Genomic DNA, 18,355 nt, shown 5'->3' on the forward strand with positions numbered 1-18,355 from the left:
AAGCAAATGCGCCGCAGGGTATGCTGATAGAAATGAGTTTCTATCCATGGTGTTTTGTTTGTGTTGACAGTTTGTTACAGGCACATCCAGCATACCTTATGAAGGATTTGCCTCTTTAAGGGGAAGCAATGGTCCAAGAAGGTTCTGTGTAGAGAAGTGGGGAAAGATCACTGCTCTTCCAAGGTATGACTGTGTGTGTGAATTGTATTACTGATGTTAGTGCTAGCGGTATCTTAGAATATTAGCTGTTGGAATAATGGATAAGCACTTTGAAAAGCATAAGCGAGATGTAATTGAATATGTGAATATACTGTGCCTTACAAGATGATTTATTTCCCTGTTGCTACAGTGCGTGATATATCCGTGTTTCTTTGAACTTAAATTTTTTCTCATAAAATGGACAAGGCAATGTAGTTGGGGCTAACATCTAATATAATTTACATAGCAACATTAAAATATAGAATTATAACTATTTCAAACATTGATTTTTTTTTTCGAAAGATACTTTGATTATATGTGCAAGTATTTAATTCCTAAATGTGCAGTTCATCATTTAGGAGCAAAGATCAATACAAGTTAAAATCAAACACTGCCTGTGACTTTATCCAAGTGAAAGCTAGTGTCAGACTTCTTGAATTAGCAACCTAAAGCTGTTACAGTTTAGTTATATAATTTTCATGCTTTGTTTGATGTCAAGAGTGTGTAGAAATCTGAAAGATACAAATTATAAACTGCAGAAAATTTATTTTGAGGAGAGAGTCATTTGACTTAAAAGGCTGCACAGTGACAAGAGAAGATGAAGATTTTAAAGAGAACAATTAGGGTCAATGGAAATAASTGACAAGGGTGGAGGAAGAAAACAGGAGTCCAAGATGGAAGCAGGAGTTGAGGTATGCAAGGCCTTGAAAGCAAGAGGAGGCATTTAAACTGAGTAATGACTTATTTGGAAGAGTGGGATGAAAAGGATAAAAAGAAGAGTTGCTTTTCTATTTTTTCTGATTTGTAAAGACAGAAAAAAGAGTTATGGTAAAAAATCAGTGGTAACAACTCCAGGACTATGCTAATGACATTTGAGTGATATAAGAAACATCTAGCATGACACTTCATTGACAAAAATGTATTAGGTTCTAACCTTTTCTATTTTGTGATGAGGCTGCTCATTTCTGGATATTTTCCTTTCATCCAGGTCTGTAATTCTCTTGCCGCTAGAGCAGGTTATGTTGATTAGAAATACAGATTGGTGTGCACAGTGTAGGTGAATCAGCTCTACAAAAACAGATCGCAGCTTTAGGATGCTTCTTACAGCCTGGGGTAGTAGCTTTCTGCTGGGCTGATCCATGTATAGAAGCAAATTCACCCCAAATCTCAGCACATGCCGCAGGAATCACTTGCTTTCAGAATCTCTTTTTAGACATGAGACTGCTGTTCAACACACAGAGGTTCTCTGACCAACATCCTTTAGCTGTTTCCTCCAGCTTAAGAGCAGCAACTAGGCAGAAGCATTTCTTGGGTTGGCTTCTGCCTGCAAGCTGCCATTTGGCCCACACTGAGAAAGCCAAAGAAACAGAAACAGTGCTGTGTAGCTGAAAGCCACAGACACAGCAGGTAGACTTTAAACAAAGCCATCTTGCCAGATCATGGTACAAGTRTGAGCCAGGCTACTGAGGATCAAAGATAGGTTAAGCAAATTTTGGACAGGAGTACTTCAAAAAGAAAGACATTAATGTCTTCTAGGGAGCTAATAATGTCTTGTGCTTCAACCAAGCAAGTCTGCTTTATAGGTTGATTATGACTGACATACGGGCTAGCTTTGATTTGTTTTAAAAAGAAAAAGCTTTTTTTACAACATTTTTACAACAATTTTTACAACATCAAATTTTTAGTTCTTATTTATCTTAAGTGCAACTAACGAAAGAGACTGTGGGAATCTTTCTCTATATTCTCTAATACTGAACTTTCTGATGCTACCAGGTTCAGCTTGTAATATAGAAAAGGTCAGTTCATGCCTCAAAACAATACTCAGAATTTCCTCTGAAAAGCTTATGCAGAGATCTGGCTATAATATAAAACTGCTTCCTGTGGAGCACAGGGGAGAAATGTGTTGATAATCTTTACAACTGGGTGCCCAGCAGGTRCTGGGAAAATGCCAGCTCTTCACCTTTACACCTAGGAGAATGTATAATGCCTTTAAAGTTTAATTTATGATTCCCTTATTTAGCAAACATTAGATTTTGTTTCTGTAATTTGGGGTTTTGACATATTTTTATAAATATGAGAATTAAACAAGCAATATGATTCTTTGTTAAAATAAACAACCACCTATGACAAAAATATGGGGTTGTCATGGGTTGGCAATTCCTGGCATTCGTATATGGAGCCTTGATCTCGTAGAAAATAAATGATGTGCTTTGTTCACGCTTAAATGGAAGCCCTAAGCAGAAAACAGTATTTRCACTTTTAATATCTAGATGCTATGTGCAGTCCAGCTGCAGGCTGAGTCTCACCAACTTCAAAGACTTTACAGTGCAAACAGCAGGTAGTACTGGCTTGAAACTAAGACACTGTTAATGAAGGCCTTGAATAGTAAACTTCCAAGAGGTTTCCAGGCAGCCCTGCATTGTAAAAGCATCGTTGGATCCACTGTGAGTGCTGCTCTAGGACCCTCTGACTCTTACTGATTCTCAGATAACTAAAACATTTGTGTTAAGGTGCCCTCACTCACTTGTATGAGTGTTATGCTTTGCAAATTTCCCTTTTGATTTCTGATRATATTTGATGGGAGGGTGGCAAAAGCTAAGTCTTAAATAAGAAGTCAGTGAATTTTGTCAGTTTTCTTCCTCTGTTTYTAAAATAACTACTGCACATCTAAAAACATAAAAATTACTCTTCTCCATCTCTTTTTCCTGATTTTGAGATGCTGAAGGCAGCTACTATAGTTACTTAGCTATTTGACTGTGGTCTCACCAGCTGTGACTATAAACACAAAAATATTCGCTAGATGTTTACCTAAGTTCCAAATTCTGACTACTGTGTGATCTGTTCCACTGTATCAAAATACTGAGATTTCTGTAAGATGCATGTCAAGTTGCTTAACTTCTATCAGTCTTTCACAGTAGTAAGTCGGTAGCATGTAAAAGGCACTAAAAAGATCCATTATTATGAGTTTAGCTTAACTACAACTGTCCCTGGTGCCACTTTTATGCCCTTTTTTTCTCATTGTGCTGTGCATTACACTAAATCAATAGGCAGACTGTAGCTCGTTCAGTTCATTTACATGCTGAGAAGTTAGTTGTGTTCCAGGCACCTTTCGTTGCTGTATATTATAAGGGGACTAGATCATTCACATGCAAATAATAATCTTGTCTTATTGCTGGGCTTTAACCCGAAGCCAGTCTCTTTCACTGCTGTAATGCTGTTCAGATTATAATGAAGTGGCGATTAATTGGAATTCTGAACTTTAGGAACCAAGATATTTTTTCATGTTGTCATAAAATGTGAGTACAGAAGGATGAATAGCTAATGTCCACATGATTTGAAATGTTGGAATGAGAAAATACTTTTCAGAGAAAAACCTTTCTTACTGAAGATTGACACAGCTGCTGGCTAGTGTGAGAAAAGCATATAATTCCTCAGTAGACCGAGATAGAAACTTTTTTGTCTTTTTTTAATGATTTGGTTTTTCAAAGTAGGTGATTACATTTTCAAATCTACCCTCAAAATTAAGATAAGACTCAATTCCCATTTCCATAATAAAGGTAAACAAGGTACCATATCAGTATTAAACCAGTTTGTAATGCATTCCTTGCTAATTATATACTGTCCTTTAAAAATTATGGTTTTACAGCCTGCACAGCATGACCTGCAGCTCTAATGAGTGGTTATCAGTCCCATGCGGCAGAACCGTGTGGTTAGACTGTTAATTGCCTAAGACTCCTCCACAATCTCCACTGAACTCAAGGGGTCACTGAGGTCTTCCAGCCACCTTGACAGCATTGCTCCAGTTGCCCATTTGCTGCCAGTTTTAAAATGGCCTCTTCCTTCTAAGGGGGAATTTTTAGAAAGGAAGCACTGTGCAGGAAATGCAAAGATGATTTAAGCCATATCACAGGCACTACTTTGTAAGGTTTTTGGAAAGGAAAAAAAGGAGTAGGGAGAAAGCTGTCTCTCTGCATTTCTGCAAGAGCCTGGGAGGGATGCTGGGGTGGAGAAATTGTATCAGGGCCCTAGGATACAAGGTGAGGAAACACTCTATGCTCTAGAGAACAGTATTCTGTTAAATCTACTAAGTTTGAAGGGAGAGGAGGAAGAATACAATACTTTTTTTTTTTTTTTTTTCCCAAGAGATTACATTCTTGATGTTGAGACTGTATTTCTAATGATAGTGTGACCTTCTGTGTATGCATTGCTCATACCTAATATTTTTATGACACCATAAGGCTGTTTCCTAGTATCCTAAGTGAATGTTTCACCTTCACTGAGGATTTGTAATGAGCTCTTTTGTGTTTTTAACAAACTAGCTTAACCCACTTCACTTCATGTTCCATCCCAGTAGTTAGGATCTGAGAGGCACTTAGAACAGCAAACAATAAATTTGCTCCCATGGAAGTCAGCACATTCTGACTTTGCGAAAGCTCATTAGAGCTCTGTTGTAGACGCTCACATTGCTAGGAGTGGTTAGTGTAAATGAAGAGTTGTGTTTGCTCTTAGGAGGGAATTTGTTCAGTCYTTCCATTGACATTATACATTTATACTTAATATGGGTCGTGATATGAAGGGCAGGTCACTGTAGGAAAAGTTTCTGTTTATCTACTGAAATGTGTTTAAATAACTGTGGTCTGTTTTATTGCAAAAGAGTAAAGTATTTGTAAACAGAGACCTACCAAAATACAAAAAGGTTTTCATCCTGTAAAATCAAAATCTAAAGTGAGACTTCAGTAAAGAGCTTTAAAGGAGAAAAGTTACCTCCTCTAGCTTTTTTTCCCAGCATTTCTTCCTTAAGAACCCATCGCACTAACAGTTATGCTATCTATTTCACTAGAGCAGGCTCATCCGCAATAGTGTTTTAGGAAGAATTATCCTTGCCACTGCAGACAATTTGTTATTCTACTAAGAAAAGAAACGTCTATAATTTCTCCTTTCATTTGCTGGAAAAAGTTTCAAGAGTTCAAAGCGTATCAAAAGACTGAGATAGGCAGTCTATGGAAACTGAGAAATAAAACATATATTTATCCTCTTAAGAACACGTGAAGGTACATTGGAGGTACGTGCATAGTTTCATGTAATTACAGAAGGCATTATTCTAAAGGTCAGCGGCTTGCAGGGCCATGGCTGTAGACGTGTAAATCAGCACAAGAAGCAACTTCCCAGGAACACAATCCATATGCTAGCTGAGGAAGTGCACAATGAAAAGAATCTGGTTTGTCTGTCCTATATGAACATCAGWTTGTTTTCTGCACATTTCATGTATTTTTAATACTTCATCAAATCCAATAACCTCTTACTGAAAATGGACTGTTCATGATTACCAATATAGTAATCAAATATCATCAGTGCAGAGAAAAATGTTACTTCTCATAAGATACATTTACAAACAAGCTTTCAGAAAATCCTGTTCAAACTGTACCATGTTATATCATTCTTTTCTCATGCGCATTTAATGAATAAAATTTGCACTACCCCTTTTGAGCTATTACTGTGGTTCTAAAGACCTTGACAAATATTTCTCACTGAATTATTTTGATTAGAAAAAGTAGATTACACCTCACTACTTGTTCAGCTGGAAAATGTGATTTGACTGCACGTCTTCTGAAAGAAGACTATCCATCTCTGCACAAGCACATATCAGTTTGTGTATTTTGTTTTGAACTTTTGAATAATGCACTTATTGGCCTCTTCTTCCCCCCCCCCCACCCCTCCACTCCTCGCAGGGCTCACACTTGTTTCAATCGTCTGGACCTTCCCCCTTATCCGTCATTCTCTATGTTATATGAAAAACTGTTGACAGCAGTTGAAGAGACAAGTACTTTTGGACTTGAGTGATACACTAACCACAGTGCCCAGCTCGTTGGACTTTGTGGATTTGTCTTCTCAAAGAATGAAATAATGTTTGTATTGGATTTCCTAGAGGAAAATTGTTTCATGATGCAATTCAAATAATGAGATTCCRTGAATGAGCTAATGAAGCAATTAAAAGCGTTGTGGTAGTGGCAGAATCCTCTACGGTGACACTAGAGTGTGCCTGATGTGCAGCAAAAGCCAAGTCTTGCAAGCCACAGTTTTTCAGGACTGCCACAATTTTTATGCTCATGTTCCAAGAAAACAAGAAACGCAATCCTGTGTTGTGATCAACATGGCTACAGCAAAACTGACATGTACCTGAAAACTGGATTTCACCAAAGTCGTTGAATATAAAATTCAAGTCAAAATGTGAAATCATTCAGCCCCTGCACTAAGTTACCGAAAAATCACACGATGAGACTTTTTGGGGAAGATTCATAAAGGTACATTATTTTATGCCATATGTTATAATAGAATATCCAGTACTTGCTATACCTAAGACTACGAGTGCCTGCATGGTGCGCACCATAGATTTCAGCTTCATGGGRCAGAAGTGAACTGGAAGGAAAGTTAGCAGGAAAGGATGTCACAACAACGGGTTGCATTAAAGAGGTTTGTGGAATTGTATGTGCAAGTGGTGTATATGGCAAAAAATGAGCTGTTATAAAATGAACTTAATAAGACTGATTTTATGCTTTATACTGCATGGAAACTATTTTAAGAAGAAACTAGCGATTTATCACAGCATATCAGGAAAAATTCCTTACACAGTGACTTCTGTTTATTTTTATAGGTTCATTATATTATGTTTCTTAGAGTGTAAACAGGAAAAAAAGCAAACTAAAATGCTATTTCTGTTTGTGTCACTTTCCATGCTTAAACAAGCATTGTGCTAGTGTTTATTATTTAAGCACTCTCAAGGGAAAAAAATGCCTTTTATTTTTATAAGGGTAAAAAAAAAAAAAAAACTCCCAGAATATTTTGCACTGAATGTACCAAAGTTGAAGGGACATTATGATCTGACTGACAGCAAACTGCATCACTATCAAGTATCTATAAAATGCTTAGGAACCAGKCTTTCTTCACGGTGCCATGTCTATAGATATCAGGACTGTGCACATAAGTAATAATTTTATAATACTTACTATATGTGATATTGTAATATGCATTTATTTTAAATGCATCTGGATCATTTTTCATGCATTGGATAACTTAAYGCAATGGAGTTTAATACAAATATTTCATATGTTCCCCGCAACTTTTTATTTGTACAGCACCATAAAACACTAGCTCGTTTGGAAATTCATGAGCAACCTACTTTAAGGTGTACCACTGATTATAATGCCACTGTCTCATATCAGTGAACACCTACAAGATGTAAACTCTTCATAGTCTTTTTAAGCTTGCATTTTCACTGATAAGTCGTTTTCTTATCAAATGTTATTTGAATTAGTTCTTTTTTATGGCATATCAAACACTGCATGATACCAATTTATTTAAGCTTATTTTTGCTGAAATACACAAGACTTGCTTGCATCCACTTTTGGTACTTTCCTCCAGATGGTCTTGTGGAATATGTACACAGCTGTGCGTGGTTTCTTGTACAGCTGCTGAGATACAGTACATCCAGCACATTTTAAAAATTCAGAAAGTTGCAGTTGGATACTGAATGACAAGAACGTGAAACTAGCTTTATGCTGGTCCTCCTGATAGCACAGAAGCACAGCAAGCCCTATTTTGTGGGAGAGGTAGCTTCTGAAGTAAACTTAACATGCTCACTTTGGAGACTCTGGAAAGGGCACCTCAAGGGAGGTATCCTACTCGTTTCTTTGGGAGTGTTTTCCTATGGAAGTGAACATCAGTGAAGATGTCGTCGGCAGAGGCTGCCATTCCACCCTCCGGGTCAGAAGGCAGGTGCAATTGTGGTGGTAGCAGCAAAGACTGAGGAAACTCGTTGGGCTTACTGAGTACGTGTTACCTGTGCGAAGGAAAACCCACTTGCAAAATCAGAATGAAAGCATCCTTTGACTTCAGGAATAACTCAGTTTCTGCATGACATCTGGGACTCACTCAAGTAATACGAGTTTTCTTACACTAGTTCTGGTTGATACGAAGTAGCAAAGGAAAATCCAAACATGTCATTCTACTTTCACTCATATACTTATCGATCTTTGCTAAGAATGCATGTCACAGGTGTTAGTGCACATCTTGAGCAGTAGGCAAATCCACTTTTCATCACGTCACTCCAGCATGGCTTGTTTCATGTGGTCAATTCATTGAGTAGCTGAAACTTTGGCACTCAGAGCAGAATGTAACTTTTGCTTGGTTGAGAGACAGCAGAATTTTGATTTTACAATACTCTGTTATCTGTTATCTAAAAAGGTGATTTCCCAGGTGGAAACTTTGTCTGCGAGCTTTGAATCAGAAACTCTTTGGAATGAAAAGTTTAAATATTTGGCACAAAAGAAGTTTATACTAGTCTGCCTTTAAGTTATGCTTTTGTACAAATCAAAAATAATAAATGCATCTGTCAATTTTTATTTAAACCTACCACACACATTTGTTCTGTATTTATACATATATAAATATTTGAAGTTACTTGTCATAATCTTGGATTTTGTAAAGATTTGACAGGATCACCAGTGCGGCAGGTGAAAGTTTRAAAAAAGAAAAAGAAAGAAGTCTAGAATTCATGTAGCACTAGGACTGAGAAGGACTAAGGAAAATCTGCTACTTCCTCCTTCACTGCCAACATTGTGTGTAGGATGCTGGAAGAATGCTTTGTGCGAGCAATGAGGAGCTGGCTGCCTGGAAACGGCTACCAAGGTTGCCTCGAGTGCTTGGCTGGTGCCCTGTGATGTTATGAGCAATGCTGGTGCTCTGAAGAGATGAGTAGTGGGGGAGCATAAGAAACGAAGCCTGAGCTTTTCCACATACCCCCATCTCTTGGCTACTGAATGGAATAGTCTCCTTTCCGCATGGGAAGCCATTCCCATTAACCACTTCTCAGAGTGAAAGCCAACTTTCGTGTCCTGCAGATGAGTGCTGCAAACAACCCCGGGGCTTTAGCTTATGATGTGCAGTGGCAGGCACAAGGGTCCTGAATAGAGAGAGACTGAGAAACCTTCCTGAAACGCTCTGTCTTCTCACAGCTTTTCCAGTCGCTGCGAAGGAGCTTCGCGTGAGCAGGCTACATGGAGCAGGCAATAGCTTCCCTTCAGCTACAGCGCGGTGACAGCCAGTGCTCTCATAACCCGCAGCATTTCCATCACGCACAGTCTGGCTGGGGGGTACCCATGAGAGCTCAGGTGAGGTGCCTGGGTTTCCTGCTCTGCTGGAAATGGCACTGCTAGCCTAAAAGCAGTGGTGAGCCCAGGCAGCCTGCGTGGCTGGGTGTCCACACAGGGCTGGCACGTACCTGCATCCCTGGCRCCCAGGGACTCAGCCCACCTTGATCCTGGGTGCATGCCCCATGCGGGTGCAGCATTCCTGGCCGAGCAGATGTGCATTTACACGCTTGGTACTACTAGCAATCGATTTAACTGCAACACTGCTAAATACACTGGAAAAAATGGTAATCATTGAACTTATGCGATGTGTCATCTCCTAGAGCAAGCAGTCACCCACTCAAAGTCTGCAAGGCAGAAGGAGTCACCTTAGCTGTGTTAGCACCCAGTGCAGTTAGGAGATGGCTATGTGCAACACCATCAGCTACAGGTTGCAGATTAACATGTGAAAGGATTCTCTTAATCCAAAATAAGTTCCAATGTAATATATAATTCTACTGGAAATGCCTGCATGCGCGCGTGCGCACACACACACACACCCCCATCAAGTGTTCCTTGATATTCTTCAAACAGTTCCCCTTTTTTTCAAAAATAATTTTTGTTATCCATGTTGTGAACCTACCATAAAAAGGTGTTAGTATTGCTTAGAGAATATCTAGAGTGAAATCTATCTGAGTGCACAGGCCTGCTGGGCACCACATAAACTCTGCATTAAAGTTGTTAATCTCTGRTCATACAGTATATGGTAAATACATGTAATCTTCAGGGAAACTGCAAATCTAGGCAGTAGCATGCTGGCAGGACATCAGATAGACTTTATRGCATGAGGTAAGCCAGCAGAGCACTGGACTGGTAGTTTGCTCRTTTTTAGTTCTGGAAAGAAGACAGTTTGGTGGTTTCCTTTGTATTTTTAATCTTTCTAACGTCCCCAGAAAGCTTGCTTCTGAAGCATTAGGAGTAGTATTATCTGCTTGTTCTATGTAATCTCAGGATTAATTGCAGAGGGTTACTGAGTGCCTCCAGTGTTAACAGCTGATGGTCCTGGAGATATTCACAAGCACCATGGCCTGGGCGGAAGGAATTCTTACTTGCAAAATGGAAATCTGTGCTAGCTGTGTGGGAGTATCCTGTATAAGTTCATTTCCTGTAATATAAAGCTAGTTTATCCTTTTCAGCAAGTGAAACTTACTTGTTTTAAATTATACTAGTAGCTCTGTTTATCTTGCCACTGATTTTGTGTGGAAGCATAATTCATTCCTATTAATTAAGCAATAAGTATTGTCTCCAGTCATAAGATTACAGACTTTTGCCTTAACATGAATCTTACAGTATTAATACTCAGCTACCACTATTATTTCCCTTTCTCATCCATTGCTTGCCACCTTCAAAAGGCAAGCAAATTCTACTCCTAGTAAAATTTCAGAATAATTATTCAAACCTGGTTTGTTAAACTATTTGCATTTTGCCTCTACTCTGCAAGCCAAAATAGAATGCAAACATATTAAGGGTTGACTAGCTGACATGTTGCAAGTAAAAAAACCTTTACAATGTTATTAGCACAACTGCAGTGGCTGCTATAGAACTAATCTAACCTTTTGCCTAAATATTGTAACATAAGAAAGAGTTTAAGGGGTTAAATTTGAAATTGCTTGTCTGATGGAAAGATAAATACACATTGAGCAAATATTATGAAAAAAATTATTGAAAAGACAGCAAGGTTAAAAGCTTTTTTACAACCCTTTTTCATAACTAACAAGATGCAAAATCATTAAGCTGAACATACAAAAGTAGAATACCATTTCTATAGCATGTGTTGCGTTTTAATTTAAAGAACGGTATTGTTCAGGTGAAAACTTAATTTAGGACCTTATTTTGTCAGCTTTGCTCAGTGTCATGTTACATCATAGGTATTTTTAGTTAAACTTGTAATCTGAGAGGTCTGTTTAAAATCAGTGATGTTAAAATGTCACTGCTCCAAAAGACTTCTCCAGATTGTAAGTTTAAAAGGATGACAGTGCAGGATTTCTCTGAAGCAGTTACAGTCCATTGTAATATTTGTATGTATTTGAAGTGCCATTGACATATCCCCCAAGGGCTTTCTGAAATACTGTGCTCATTAATTAGCCCCCTTCTGAATCAGTAATCGGCATTTGGAACTTGTTTCCATTATGCAGCAACTGCAGTTAGACCATATTAAAGAATAATAATAAATTTTAACTGTAGATGTATAGTAACAAATCTCTTAAAGTTACGGTGAATGCAGTATACAGCCAAGCTATGTTTGAATCCTTCATTCTTTTAAAAACTTATGAATAATGGAAATTATATTTTGTTTTTCAGTACACAGTTATTTTGTTCTTAGTACATTCAGAAACTTACCAATCAGCCCCTACCAGAAAAGGCCCCATATACGAGAGTGCCCTCAGGAGGCACACTGGCCTGCTAATTTAACGTAGCTTTGTACTAATCTCAAGGTAATTGGTTTTTAAGTGTATAGGCCTACAATACTCCACAAGAGTCTGGTGTCCTTTTTTCTGGGCTGCCTTCCAAAGGCCATCCTCTCCCTTTCAATTGCACATAATCCTGCAATCACCCTGAGAGAAACACTGGCCACCTATGCTAACTGTAACTACAGTTATCAGAGTAAGATTGTGCTTTCGTTTACTTTTCTATACAGAATTAAACCGGTCTCCTTTGCAACAAGAGTACCTCCCCTCCGTCCAAAGAGTCAAGAGCCTAAACGTTACTCTGGAATCTAGATCTTTGTGTGATTTAAGAACAAAGATCTCTTCATTCCATAGTTGTCATAAAATATATTTGAAAATCAAATACTTGATTAGGTATCCGGTAGTGGAATGTCCTTTGACTTTGGTTTTGCAAAGTTAATAAAGAGGCAGGGGATTTTTCTTGCAGAGTTTTCTATCACCAGAATTTCCCCCACTTGCTTCTAGCAGGTTTTGGCTGGAGGTGAGAGCAGCCCTCGCAGTGGGGCAGGCTGGTGCTGATGGAGCAGTCGCGGAGGCGAGGGAGCTGCTGCTTTGCAGCAGACGAGGCCTTCCCCAGCTGGAGGCTCTAGCCGTGCAACCCTTAAAATGGGTTTCTTCCAAAACATAGTTCACGTCTCCATTTCCTGTTAATAGCAATATGGGCAGCTCATGACATAGTCCACTGATGTATCTCTCAGCATCTCTCATTTTAAATCAAGAAAATGATTATTTTTATAGTTAAAAATACTGACTCCATTAACTTGTCTGATAGTATGAGTCTAAGTAATAAAGATTTTGCTCAGACGTGATACTCAATTGCAGTGCTTACTGCAGTCAGATACTGGAGCTGAGTGATTTTAAAATAGATTCCTGTATGAATAAACAAATAAATACCTGAACCCTCACAATTTATGCTAAAGCAGGAATGTAACTGTAGGCGTTGTAATGATAAGATACGGTTCCACACAGGAAGTACAGCATTTAAAATGCAGCCAGGGAAGAGTGCTAGAGTGAAAACAAAGCTGAACGAGTAGGGATGGAAATAGGATATTGAGCAGTGCTGATCAGAAAAAATAATTTCTCTGTTGGTTGTTTCTTTTTGTTTTTTTTTTTTTTTTTATTGGACTACTCAAGAAAATGAAGGCTTCTAAATAAAAAAGGGTGGTGTTTCGAAGTCTTACTTGCCTTTGTTTTTACAATTGTGTTTACTACTAGCTGTATTGGCAAGGTAATTGACATCTDATAAAAAATCAGATCATCACTACTAATGATAATTTGAATTTTAAATGTAGTGGGCCAAATCCTAACTACCTAACATTTAGATGTGTGAAAATGTACATGCTTATTTTACCTGGCTGGGTTTTATGTTATGGTTGCATAAGAACCATGAATTTCCACCAAGAGGTATTTTTGTCATTCTGGAATTGGTGTAAAGTTTCTAAAGCCTATTTTAGGTGTTAATACAATGACTTTGGCCAATTCTCATGCTCTAGTGAGATCATCCCCCCCCCCAAAAAAAAAAAAAAGGAAGTAGGTAGGAAGAATTTCAGGATCTGTTTCTTTACCTAAAAACCAAGACATTTGGATGAAGCTGAGTACAAAAGTCAAGAGCAGAATTCTTTGCAAGTTTTCTTCTTCAGGTGGTAGGAGTATAAACTTACATATAAACTTTTAAGTCTCAAACTAGAAGATGACTAGTATGTTGGACCCTGATGCTTCAAAAGTTCCGTACAGCAGGACATTTTCCTGCAATGAGTCTTTAACACTCAGGAGACTGATGTTTATTATCAGCATTGCATGGAGGAAGAATTTTAATGATACTAAGTACATACATCATCTTAGGAGGATGCTTTTGTACTCTGTTTTTCCTTGGATGGTATAACCTTGAGGGCATCCGCGAATCTGGATCAGCAAGGTTGCCTTTTCTATAAGCGACTGAACATTTATACTCATAAGGGCTGATATAATATAGAAAGGGAAAACTTTAGAGAAAAAAAGGCACCAAATTGAACATTTGGTATGGAAGGCTGGTGCCCCCAAGTCATTTAGTATTCTTGTCCTTATGAGGCTACAGTTTTGGTTTTCAGTATGTTCAAAAGTGCATATAGTTTTATGAGTTTTTGTAGTGGGGATGCAGGCATCCAGAATCTAACAGGTATACAGGTGCATCTCCCTCATTTTTGACAATTTAACTGATCTAATTTTATACCAAGTTCTTTGTTTTTAAAGAATTTCAGGCACTGAGAATTATAGTGCATATTTATTTCTAAGCTTTAAGTAGAACAAGCGGTGTATTTTTTAATCCTTTCCATACTTTTCAGTTTAGTGTCCACAAGACTGTATATCAAATATAATACCAGATTTTTCTATCTTTCTACAAGGCAATTTAAATTTCATCTGAATTTGGTATATGTCTCACAAAATACTAAATGGGGAAAATGTGCTTCAAGCATTAAGATGATGTATGTCTTTTTCTCCATTTACATTGCATCACATTTCAAATTCTTTGAGGCAGGGAGAGCAGATGTGAAATGTGCTGAGTATGTTACAGGGGCATTTCATTGTGCCTGGCTTCAAGGAATGTACTATAATGTTTGACTGCTCACAAATTTGCATAATTATTTACTCAGTTGAATACAGGACTGTTGTGTTGTATTTCCGGCTATTCAAAAACATTTGGGGAAAAGATTTTTCTCTGTATAATTTTATTTTCATACTGATATCTATTTTGTTTAAGACCATGTTTCATCATGAAATCACTTAATTCAAAATAAATCTTCTTACAAAATCCACTTTGGAAATTTACTCTTTCATTGTGCCTCTGAATGTATCGTAACATCATTTTTAAAATGAGTACCCCTTTTCTATAGATCATTCTACGTCATATGCAGCAGGTTAAAACACTTGGAGAATCCAGATGATAACCTTTCTTGCCTCGCCTTTTCTAAATGACTTCAGGTGCCCTGCAGAGTTTGGCATGTTGCAAATCATTATTTTGGAAGCAGAGAAAATAAGAATTCTGGAACAACGCGCATCCTAATTTGAACAAGAACTACATTTGAAACGAAGGCTATCATAAAGTAAACGAACAAAGCACGAGATGCGACAATCAACATGCTGGAGAAGCCGAGGCTTCTCTGCCTTTCAGTGGAGTATCAGCTATGTTTTTTAAATGCCTGTAACYGTAGCTGACTTCTGACACAGAGTTGTTGAGCAGCATTTGAACGATTAGCCTCTCAGTAAAAGTCAGTGGCCCCCACCAAATGATTCCTTCTGCTTTTGTAACARATTATGCTAGTTCTATTAAGCGATATTGGTCTTTACATAGGATTTGTTTGAGAATTCTTCCCACTCAGACATAGTCCAATGAGATGTTTGTTCTAGAATGGTTAAATGACAAGTTACCGCTTCTGCTATATTATTTTTTTCATAAATGCTCTTTCTAGAATCTAATATTAAAGAAGTATTTCTACTATTTTTAAGTTGCTTTTCTAGAATGAAGTCTTGCAGTACCTGCTAGCAGAAATGTGATGCAAGCAAACCTAAATCATTAAAGGGAAGATGATTTGGGAACAGAAGAGGCTTTAAGACTACCTTCCAGACTCGCTTCTCTGCTGTAGTTCTGGATTTCAGACTCCTAAGACCTTTTTGGTCTGATCTTTGATAAGTGACACCACAACTGCCCACTTTCCCTCCACTGTTGAGATTGGAGTTTGTGTAAAGCTCGTGCAAGGTCACAGTGAGGCAATTCTGCTAAGCAGTAACTGGGTGAAACAGTCAGTATTTGCCTGTTGCATGGAGCAGAGTTGCCTGCTTTTTGTTACTTGTTTCTTGCATGTGACTGTGGTGACATTCTTTTAGAAATTTCGACACTGGCAAAACCAGGCTCTTTAAACACCTGTATAAAATAAGAATATGATACTGCCTTTGGTGGGGGCAGATTCAATTACTAGGTCATTTCCAGAATTACAGCAGATATGGCAGGAGATGGCACGCTGGTTAGGAGGGGCATGTTGGAAATGTTATTTAGAATATTTATTAAATGTTGTTTATATTATTTATACTGCTTAAAGTATTTCTTGTTTTAGTTCGGTATTTGGGATGTTAGGCTTTTTCAGCTACTAGCACTATYATAGACATGTTTGGGCCATGGGTAATCTCTATGGATTTGGGTTTTTGTTTTCTTGCTTATTTTATCCCTGCAGAATGAGAGAAAACATTCAGCCTAAGCATAGGAATATCACCCCTAAAACAGGCAGTTTTATGCTATAATCTGAGTGCGTCAGCATACTTTTTTGCCAGCCTGCTGTGTGTGGTGTCTGGCATGCCAACACTATGCTCTTCCAGCAAGCGAACAACTGCGGGCACTTTGCACGACAACTATCTCCCACGTTGCAGGCAGATGGTTGCTGCTTGATGGCTGCATTAGTAGAGGCAACATATGGAAGACATGGACCTTTTCCCCTGACTTTTGAACTTCTGGACACTGAAGATTCTCAGGTAAGGTTTTGTTTTGCATGTGATATGTTAGTTAAGGACATACTGAGTACTTGTGGCTGTGCCACGTGAAGGTAGACTAACAGCTTTGTGAAATTATTCTTTTGCCTCATGTTTTGGAGACCTTTTTTTGGTGCTACAGATTAACATCTTTCCTTGCCAATGTCTTGTCAAAGTAGTTATTACAAACAAGTTGGGGAAGAAGTCTTGGAGAGTCTCAACTTCCATTTATGTAGCCCTTAACTGGTGTAGTCTACTTGTCCTTCACTGCAGCAACCGAGTTAGCTGCTGAAAAGGGTAGGTTGCTGTCTATATGGTCCAAACTTCATCAACCCCATGGTAGGTCTGAGTTGAAATCAGCAATACTTGAGGGAATTCAGCTTCTTCTAAAACRCTAGCTTCCTAAAGGGCCTATGGCTCCGATCAAAACGAGCTGCACGTGACATCTTTGATAGATGGAAAATTGATCAAGAGAAAATTCTTCCATCTGTAAAAGCTTTTAAAGAGAGCAAAAAGCCAGTGTTGTCTATCCTAATAGATAATTAAGGAAAGCAAGAGAAAGTTAGTGTTAAGAATAGGAATTCTGAAGCTAATGCATTCTGGTTAATTAAAAACATCTATTAGTGACCTTCACCCTAAATTCTACTAGAACTGATTTTTAAAAACAAGCTGATGCATGTATGATGATAAACATAGTTCATGATCCTGCACTGTTGTAACCTTCACCCTGCCATTCCCCCTTCTCCACCCTTTCTTTGTCGTTCTGTGGTATCTAATTAAAATTCCAAAGTCCTCGGGGTGGAGTCCTGCCAATCATACCCTTCAGTAAAGTGCCATGCGTGCTTCCATGGCATTATATAAACAGATAACAAAGGCGGCAGTAATACTCCCATGACATGAAATGTTTTTAGTACTTATTTAGCTTTCAGGACTTGAAGGGGAAAGTACAGTAAATCCTGGCTGTGAAAGAATCTGCAAGGGGGCACAAACAGTTAAGGAGACGGACATAAGCGCTGTCATTTATTTTTTGGCACCATGTGCTATAATAACCAAAAGCATCGTAATTGCAGACATCTTTAAATTTTACTCTTGTGGATCATCTGGTATGTCCGGAATGCTGTTTGCTTTTCATACTGTGCAAGGAACCTCAACAAAATGCATCTTTTCCATGGATCGTACATTAGTATTTTATTTGGCAAGGCTATTTGAAATCACATTATAATGAAGAAAGGGTCTAGGCTGGAGCTTTGTGCAGAGATGGCCAAGCTCTGTAAGAGGGAGTGAAGGTTCGACTGATGATCAAAAACATCTACTGCTCAAAATGCTAAAATTATAGATGGTCAAGTGAGTGGGAGTTACTTTTCAAAAGCAGCTCTTGTTCTTAGCAGGTGATGTTACTGTGCCAAATGTATTGGTATAACATATTCTGAAGTCCTGTACTTTCAATTTTATCAAACTGCACCTGTTACCTCAACTAGTCTTCAGGTAAGTAATGCTGTGGAGCATGACTTAGACACTGTCCCCTCCAAGCGTAGAGTAATGAGCCATTTTGCTGGCAGTGCCAGGGCATAAAGAGCACTAGCCCAGTAACTGTAAAGGTGCACTGCTGAAAAGAAGTTCGTAACTCTTAAACGCACGCTCCAGCGGTATTTCTGCCCTTACGGCACATCTATTCTGAAATGAACGTTTGCAGCCTTCTCGAGCAGCCCCTTGGGTTGCTGCACAGTCGCAGGGAGGGAACTCAATTTGACAAACAAAGCGGGAGCAGCTATTTCAGAAGGCCCTTAAGCTCATCCGATTTGCGAAGAGCACTKAAGGCTACTATCTATCCTCAAAAGAGGTCTTAAGAAATAAATAAATAAATCGTAGCTCCTCTGAATTTTTTTTCTCAGGTCTCCTCGAGCTGTAAAGCTCTAAGTAACGCCGCGCCCCGACCAGCCCCGCCGCCGGGCCGGGACCAGGCGCGGAGACAAAATGGCTCCCCCGGCGCAGCGCCGGCGGCGGGCGGGCCGCGCTCTCCCGGCGGCC

The 18,355-nt window shown here is 38.7% G+C and overlaps 2 protein-coding genes across 4 annotated transcripts in view; both read left to right on the forward strand.

Moving 5' to 3' along the window:
• The window catches only part of HECW2 (HECT, C2 and WW domain containing E3 ubiquitin protein ligase 2), a 150,583-nt gene extending 137,249 nt beyond the window's left edge, over nucleotides 1–13,334 (forward strand). For all 3 annotated transcript variants that reach the window (XM_085299492.1, XM_085299493.1, XM_085299494.1), the window contains 2 exons: nucleotides 71–183; nucleotides 5,928–13,334. In XM_085299492.1, coding sequence (XP_085155618.1) covers nucleotides 71–183; nucleotides 5,928–6,039 — 225 coding nt within the window. In that variant the 3' untranslated portion in view covers nucleotides 6,040–13,334. The remainder of the gene's footprint in view (nucleotides 1–70; nucleotides 184–5,927) is intronic.
• A 2,944-nt stretch (nucleotides 13,335–16,278) lies between these two features.
• STK17B (serine/threonine kinase 17b) overlaps nucleotides 16,279–18,355 on the forward strand; it is a 21,766-nt gene continuing 19,689 nt past the window's right edge. Inside the window, exon 1 of the mRNA XM_085299496.1 lies at nucleotides 16,279–16,330. The gene's annotated coding sequence lies outside the window, so the exon portion shown is untranslated. The remainder of the gene's footprint in view (nucleotides 16,331–18,355) is intronic.

The sequence above is a fragment of the Rhea americana genome, unplaced genomic scaffold (genome assembly GCF_003343005.1).
Source record: "Rhea americana isolate MKP2758 unplaced genomic scaffold, rheAme1 scaffold_15, whole genome shotgun sequence".
Taxonomy (NCBI): domain Eukaryota; kingdom Metazoa; phylum Chordata; class Aves; order Rheiformes; family Rheidae; genus Rhea; species Rhea americana.